This window comes from Magallana gigas, chromosome 8 (assembly GCF_963853765.1).
Source record: "Magallana gigas chromosome 8, xbMagGiga1.1, whole genome shotgun sequence".
Classification (NCBI taxonomy): Eukaryota; Metazoa; Mollusca; class Bivalvia; order Ostreida; family Ostreidae; genus Magallana; species Magallana gigas.
In genome coordinates this window covers 19,596,212-19,604,283 of record NC_088860.1, presented here as the reverse complement: position 1 = coordinate 19,604,283, position 8,072 = coordinate 19,596,212, and the positions used below count along the sequence as shown (strand labels likewise).

Here is an 8,072-nt window from a genome sequence, read left to right as displayed (position 1 = left end):
AAAGGGACTATGAAACTAAAAAAAAACCCAGTATTTATCAGTATATCATAACTATATCAAATTTTTATGGGATTAATTTTGTCGTCTTTTGCTTTAAAAATCCCATGCATCCTACTACCTACAACCACTATCACGACATGCCCCCCTCCCACCAATCTGATCATTATTCTACTTCCACTGAGGTTGGTTTATCTTTCCTAAAAAAAAATCTGGATAAAATAGTTTGAGTGATTTATTAAAGTGCTTGATTGGTCGTAAAGATATTTTGTTTAATTTCTATAAAAACCAATACGCACATTGGATGATTCTTAATACCACGATGGCACCAATACAAAAAAAATAAACACATTTTTAACGAAACATTTTTTGTGTAAGTTTATATAATAAAAAATATATCAAATCAAATTCGATATACTGTCTTTATGAATTTACATATAAAAAAACCAAGCAAGGTTTGAAAATTCAGAAAAAGCCACGCAACTGCAATATTTCTTTTTTAAATGATCACAATTTGTAAGAGTTCTCTCTCTTTTTCAAATCAAATATTGCACGATATCACAATGAAATTTTCTCGTGGTAACTCGAGTTCTTTATTTCTTCCTGAAAACTCTTCTAAGTCGAGAAAGAAATCCTTTGCTTTTCTCTTCGTTTTCTTGTCTGACCTGTTAAAAAGACAATTTATTAAACCTAGGTATTATTACTGTTAATTATTCTACGTTTATGTGAATCTTATTTTATTCATTGGAAGACTATTTCCCGCGCAATATTCAAGAAAGATCATTTTAACAACATTTTAATCAAAGTAAAGAAGAAAGTTCATTTAATTCATGCATAACTAACCTTCTTTTGAATGGAGTTTGCGCCACAACAAAAAAGTCGAACGAACCAAGATGTTCGGTGTTTATTCTGAAAAATATAATAGAGAATCAGTTTATTTCGTTATAGAGTCAATTTTAATGATTGTTGGTTATAAAAATGACGCATCTTTATTTTTACCTTCTCTTCCTCATCCACGCTAAAACTTGGATCAGATTCTTTCATTCCTTGATTGTCTATAATTTCAATTTCAGTGTCACGCCTTTGTTGGGCATTTGCGTTGACCTGTTCACAAAAGAAACCCATAATTAATTTCATTAAGTATGTGTGTTTATTAACAACTATATAGAAACTTAAATTGGACAGCAACATATGTAGAAGTTAGGGGACACACCTGCGAGTCCCCGGGAGTCTGTTGTTCTGTGGATTGCATCAGTTCAGAGTACGTCATGTTTAGTGTCACCCATTCATAGGATAGTGGTGCCAGTCCTCGGACTGGTGGCCTCGGTAAACGGCGATATTCATACACCTCCCGCATGAAGTCTTTGTCCCTGTAACGAATAGACGTGCGTGTAAATGATCGTTTTCTTGGATTACTTATTTCAATTGAAGTAAAATGAAGCGTTTATTCTTATGTCTTTGTAAAACAAAGGAATTATTTTTTTAACTTGCCTCAAGGCTGCGCTGTATTTTGCCAACATTATTGAAATACTCTCTTCTGCTGTAGGTATCTGATCATTTAAAAAAAAGAAGGAATTATCAAACCGATATAAAAATGGAAATGTGTTATTATATTGTAGTATTCTACTCAAACAATTTAGGGGTACCTCAATAGGTCGGTAGGTACGGCTTGTTTGGATTTCAGGGGGATTTAATGGAAACATTTCCCGGTCCACGGGATCAGTAAAGAAGTCTTCTATCTGTTTCCGTCTTGCCGCTTGAGCCTCCAAGTCTAATTCCCTGCATATTCTCTTATTATCACCCTAAAAAATGATAAGTACGACAAATGATTTCAATGTCAAAATTTTTTTTGAATGCATGTTAAAATGATTTAGAAAATTTGGCATAAAATATTAATTTCACATAACTAATAAATTTTCACTTGAAGTATTTAATTTAAGTCAGTTTGAAATTCACACGATGCTACTTTATATTCCAGCTGTTATTTACATCCAATTTCGTAATATATAACTCTTCGAATTCATTAATTTGGAAATGAATTTAGTCTGTTTTTTTCGTTTTGAAGTAAAATGTACGTGTTTACAAACCTTTTCGCCATTTGCTGATCCGTTCTGGATCAAAGACTGCTTTTTAGTAGAGCCTTCGCTTTGTTTACGATGCTGGTTATCGTTTATGTCGAAATTCTGTAAACAGATTTTTAGAAAGATTAAAATTAAGAAGTGTTAAAGATTTTAATAAATGAAAAGATATGAATAAATAAATCGATAAAATCGTAAATGAATAGATATCTTGAATCAAACTTGACATGTTTCTTACATGATAATCGTCCTTGACCTCAGCGCGTTGATGACCTTTTGCCTTGATAATCTCTGTGCAACTTCCAGTCTCTATAATTCCGTCACTCAGAGATTTCTGTGATAAATAAAGATAACTTATTAGCACCGTATTGAAGTAAAACACATGCTAAGATTATCTCAAATTAATATTTTCAGGTAGATTAATTAGTGTCAAAATATCAACCTTGACAATATAGTCTCCACCATTGTTCGATGTGACCACTTGTAAAGATTTCGGTTCTATCAATCTGGAAATCGAGGTTTCACCAGGTTTTGCATTTGATACAACAATCTACATTTAAAAAAAAAACATAATTGATAATGTACGTTGTTGTATTGGGGAGTGTCAACCACAAGTTTACTTGAATCTGGGAATTTTAAGACAAAACGTTACCTTTTTTACGAACAGACTGACAATTTCATATTCTCGCCTCAATTTTTCGTTGTAATGGATCAATGCCTGTAAACAGAAATAAATATCTAAATAAGGATAAATACAAGTTCATCAAAGATCGTGCATAGTATTCTCATACATGTACATCAAATTTCTCCACGATTGTCTTTTATCATTTGGAAATTTCCTTAAATACCTTGCAAGAAATGTCCATAGTTTGTGAATAAGATTTCCAAAGAAAGCTTTTTGACAAAACAAATGATTTGCCTTTGAGCGCTGCTAAAATCTGCCAAACCTTACTGGTTTCTATACAGAAATGATTATGACGTCATAATGCATCCTACTTAACGTCATGGTAGTAGCACTAATCGACGTAACAACTTTGGTGTACCCAAATTGACAAAAAAGAAAACTGTAAAGAAAAAGAAGATACCAAATACATCATCCATAAATAGTTATACTTAACATAACTTAAATTATAAGGGAATTGTTGATGGTTTTTTAAAAAGTATTCTTACCAAAGCTAATTGTGGAAAAAGATTATCTTTTTTCAATTCGATATTGATGCAATATTATTCATCTTATTTTTTTCATGCTCTCTCTCTCTCTCTCTCTCTCTCTCTCTCTCTCCTGTTCTGCGTTACAGCGTTTAAATACATGTACAAAAGGAAGAGGCAAATAATCATAGAGAGAATCAAGTGTTTCTTCTTTCAAGTTAGGGAAGCAATTATAAAAATAAGAAATGATTTAAAGTACAAACTTTTTCCAAAAGAAATATCGAAAGACAAAATGGTTTCAAATTATTTTGCAAGGCACAGTTTGACGGACTGATTAATTATTGTCTTACTTGGCACCAACGAGCATTTGTAAAATTGAGAAGAAATACCTACTTAATATAAGACCTTTTTTGTGCGTGATATATGCATGCTTGGTATCTAATTAAACTTATTGTAACACAAAATTGGAACCTCAAACTCGACATTGATATTCTGATTTAATTATTGATGAATAATCTGTTATACTATAAAACTGATTTCTATAATGTCTTCGATCGTGTATGAACGCAAAACTCCAGGATGTTAAGTAACATGACGAGGTCTGTACACGATCGAGTGTCACTTGACACACTTTGGAAAATTTTAGCATATGTACTACCATCAATCATCGCATACCGCGGCTACTGAGAGTGGCTTGAGACAGACTGGTGTGACATCTCGTTTGGACGTATGAATTAAACTTTTGCTACAGTAATTTCCAGTATTACCTCTCTCTCTCTCTCTCTCTCTCTCTCTCTCTCTCTCTCTCTCTCTCTCTCTCTCTCTCCATGCACGCCAATATTATGCATATAAAGTAGATGTATGTTATCTGTTGTATGTACGTGTCCCAGATGTTTCGTAATACATCTACTAATGTATACAGGTGCACTTTTATGACGTTTTAAATGTTCAATTTTGATCAATGAATCGTGTCTGTTTTTAAACTACGCTCCATGCAACCTATTTGTTTGTATTGTAAAAATCGAGATTGCACAACTCAAAAAAACATTTTGTAAATTTCATTCATAAATTATGTTTATGTATGCTTATTCAGCTAGTTTCGCATGACGTTCATTTTATATAAGGATGAAAAAAGAGTAAATAAAAATAAGATCTGGCAAATTTCCTTGTGACATTTACATTGACATTGTATACGTATCTGGCCTTTAGGTTGTTTATAGAGGCATGTAAGACTGTAAGATACTCTATACGTAACACACATAAGCAAACGTTTCTAGTCCAGGTGATAAAACTATTTATCAAACATGGCGACCGAGGGCGGCCAGATAGAAATCATCGCTGGGACAGACGACAGAACTCTCGTACCCATTCCATGTGGGGACCGGAAGTACATGAATGTGCTGGAGAGGGATTTTTTGAACTGTTTCTTTACTTCAGTTTTGTTATACGTCAATCCTTTGACTCTTATTCGCCGTCTCTGTGAAAAAGACCATGTTTCCAAGGAGTGTTTGGAGTTAGTCGAAGCAAAACAGGAAAAATCCCCTTTTCAGTTTTCGTATGAGATCTTGGCAAACGAAATTGCGAAACGCAACTCTTTGAGGAGTTTTGTGTTTGCATTGTATTCTCTTCAATATACGCAGTTAGCAAATGATTTAATCGGGTTCTACAAAGAGTACACTCGAACGAAACGTGTACAAGAAGTAGTACGTGCTACAGTCGGTGATAGGAGAGCAATACAGCAATACTTTAAATTCATCAAAAAGCAAGTTCACGAATTCACGTTCAAAAACCCTCAAGCCGATTTGTCCGTCATCGGTGCACGGATAAGACAACGTATAGAGCTGGAAAAGAACGATGGCAGACGACAAAACATGTATGACCGGTACATTGCTCTGAAAGCTGCAGAAATTGATGCCCTGACCAACAGAACAGACGACATCGATCCTTATGGAGGGGCTTTCTCAGACATCGAGGAGGTTCTGGATAGGAGCAGCAATCCTGGTATATCCCGAGTCCTGCTATATGGACGGAAAGCTGACGTATTGTCTTCGCTCGGGAGGCAAGAAGAAGGACGATGCATGCTGAAAGCGGGGTTCACGTACGCAAATGCAACCGATACCTGCATCGAATCGGTTGACATGGTGTATAAGAGTGTTGTTTTCCGCCTTTCTGAACTTGAAGAAGACCCGTCCAATTTGCTTCTAAAGGAACAATTGTTAGCTGAGGCAAGCCGGGGCCTTCATGAACTCAACGAGGAAAATGAGGATGTAAAAACATTCTGGAAGAGGCTCTTTGTGTTGAGAATGATCTATTGTCATCTAGGTATCGGAAAACGTTGCAGAATCTTTCCAAATTTTGAAATCTCCAAACAATCTTTGATGGAGGCTGAAAGACTGCTTTCTCTAGATTCTCTTGAGGATTTGGAACATCGCCGCCAAATGATGTATGGTGTTGCCAGAGCTCGTCTGCGGGAGCTCCAAGGAGATTTGTCGTCTGCTGTGGAGACGCTATCTCGAGTGCTGGAAATTGCCAAAGAGGGAAAGTACACCGAAATGCCTATGATTAGTGATTATCTATCATGTCTTTATCAAAAACATCAACAAATTTAAAAACATTAAGATATACATGTGGACATGAAAAAATATTTCGTCTTGTTCTTTTACAATTGTACAAGAATACATGTTGTATGTCTCACTTTGGTTGTTAATACATTTAGAAAACGCTAACGCGCGTTATGTATTTTTTTTATGCAATGTCGCTCTTCATATTCCGCATGAATCGCAAAAGAAAGAATTTAATTGTTTATATTAGCATCTTTCTTTACAAAATTTACTGTTAATGTACATTAGTACGTAAGCTAAAAAAAACCCAACCAAATCGTCTCCTATGGGAATTTGAGTCCGACATCATGATGATTATTTCGTGCAGTCCGTGATTTTTCTTAGGTCGCTGTAAGTTTCGACCAATCGATAAACGGGGAGAATAGATTCAGTTCATATTAATCAAAATATGCCCCACGTCATAAAAGAAATAGCTATTTCTTTCCCAAGCAAGAACTTCAAAGTATATGACTTAACAAAGGATTTTTCTTAAAAACATGTTTGATTTAATGTCATCAATCACCTGCACCGATGCGATTTAAATAGATCATTTGCAATATTAGGATTCGCCCGTCACGTGATTACAAAGAACATATGACGTCACAAAAATGCATCAAATATAATTTGTATCATCGGTGTCAATGAATGTAACATAGATCTTAAGAAATACCCCCGGTCAAAGTATTTTTGCGATGATTCAAATAATATCGTTTTCCAGCCTATTTTAGCATCGGGACGCCTTAACATTGCTGCGTTCTATAAGAACCTACAATATGTTGCACGAACTATCAACAGATCAAGTGACTGGGCACGGGTTCATGGTGAGATTGTCTTCATGATCTATTTAAATTTATTTCTTTTCAAAGGTAGATAACTTATCGTACTCTCATCTTTTAGATAAAAAAAGAAAAATTTTAAAAAGGTAAAAAATATTTTAAGGCCGATGGTCGGAGGACCTTAAATCTCTGTTATTCAAATATATTACTGTTCATTTACATAGGTCTCTGCATATTGCAAATCAGCCGACCGTATTTATGTGCCCCAGTAGCAGTTGAGGAGCGATATAAAAAATTATACGATATATGTCGATTGACCGAATTCTTTTCGGTGGGTTTCATGAAGTCGATCTCCCAGTATTTTCGGTCCTTTGATTTTACAGATTATGACACATAGCTGATGCCAACAAATCAAGTTATTATATTGTACATGTATATATGATTTGATAAAATAAACATTGGCGAATATACGGCATTATTTACGCTTGCATTGATCAATTTAAAAACAAACTTTGAAAATGTATACATATATGTAAGTTACTGTAATCTCTTCTATATATGCACCAAATGGGTATGCGTAAATGGGAAAAGCATGCGAGGAAATTTTACACTGGATTGTTTGTGCATTGACGGTAAGTACTTATAAGGATCTGTCAAATTATTCTTACAACTGGAATACTATATTTCTCTGATCTAAAAATTGTGCATGGTAAGCGACGATTAGGCTAGTACCCGGACATCTTCGTTTGCCAGGGTCCAGATTCATTTTGGCCATATGTACTGTCATTGTATTGAACACTGCCGCTCGCAGTCAGTGCATATCTTTTTGTCCTTATAAAATAAATAAAACAATTAAAAATGAGTTATAATTAACGGTTTAAGTTAAAGGGGTGATTTTTATACATCGATTCCGATGGAGTGCGTCTAAGGTAAGGAATATAATAATTAGCCAGTATGTTTACAATACTTCTATACCCATTAACAAAAGTAATTTAATTAGATTACTTTACTGTATAAAAAACGTACATGTACTGTATTACATGCAGTAATTTTAATTTTTGTTAAAACATGCCATGTTTTTCAACAGCAACTCTTTTGCAAGATTACATTGACCAACATTTTGCCGAAGGTGTTGAAGAAACTTAAGTTAGTATTTTTTCAGAGTGTGCAATATTACATTCAAGCGAATTCCATAATTATTCTTAATAATTGAATTTATATAATCAATAAAATTGGAGAAGCCACAGAATTCGAAGGAGACACATATGCTAAAAAATATATAAAAATCCTAATGCAGCCAAAAAAAAAAAACCAAACAAGCAAAAACAATGAAATGTTTATAAAAAAAATCCGAACACCAAAATACCCTATAGATAAATTTAATCGAAATAATTACATCGTTTATCTGTCTGTGATCGGATTAATTTTGAATGTAATTATTGGTTTTCTTTTTACTACAATGTTTATCTCAC

General features: G+C 34.1%; 2 protein-coding genes across 3 annotated transcripts; one reads left to right on the top strand and one right to left on the bottom strand.

The window, feature by feature from the left end:
• Positions 1-417: 417 nt before the first annotated feature.
• Positions 418-3,041, bottom strand: LOC105336091 (uncharacterized). 2 transcript variants are annotated; one of them, XM_066068411.1, is made up of 11 exons: positions 2,924-3,030; positions 2,749-2,793; positions 2,518-2,625; positions 2,314-2,409; positions 2,085-2,180; positions 1,644-1,799; positions 1,489-1,547; positions 1,211-1,367; positions 997-1,101; positions 841-906; positions 418-662 (listed from the first exon to the last, which is right to left on the bottom strand). In XM_066068411.1, the coding sequence occupies exons 1-11, from the start codon at positions 2,939-2,941 to the stop codon at positions 591-593; spliced, it is 978 nt and encodes a 325-aa protein (XP_065924483.1). In that variant the 5' UTR covers positions 2,942-3,030; the 3' UTR covers positions 418-590. The 2 variants fall into 2 exon arrangements, with proteins under 2 accessions (XP_065924483.1, XP_065924482.1); XM_066068410.1 differs by having other exon boundaries at positions 421-662; positions 2,728-2,793; positions 2,924-3,041.
• An 836-nt stretch (positions 3,042-3,877) lies between these two features.
• LOC109619734 (uncharacterized) lies at positions 3,878-5,950 on the top strand. Its single transcript, XM_066069942.1, has 2 exons — positions 3,878-3,951; positions 4,502-5,950. Exon 2 carries the CDS (start codon positions 4,529-4,531, stop codon positions 5,831-5,833), a length of 1,305 nt encoding a protein of 434 aa, XP_065926014.1. The 5' UTR covers positions 3,878-3,951; positions 4,502-4,528; the 3' UTR covers positions 5,834-5,950.
• The last annotated feature ends 2,122 nt before the right edge of the window (positions 5,951-8,072 follow it).

Coding starts and splice junctions, on each gene's coding strand:
- LOC105336091 (XM_066068410.1), bottom strand. Junction 2,410..2,517: donor GTGGAGACTATATTGTCAAG/GTTGATATTTTG, acceptor TATTTATCACAG/AAATCTCTGAGTGACGGAAT. Junction 907..996: donor GCGTGGATGAGGAAGAGAAG/GTAAAAATAAAG, acceptor TATATTTTTCAG/AATAAACACCGAACATCTTG.
- LOC109619734 (XM_066069942.1), top strand. CDS start 4,529: ATGGCGACCGAGGGCGGCCAGATAGAAATCATCGCTGGGACAGACGAC.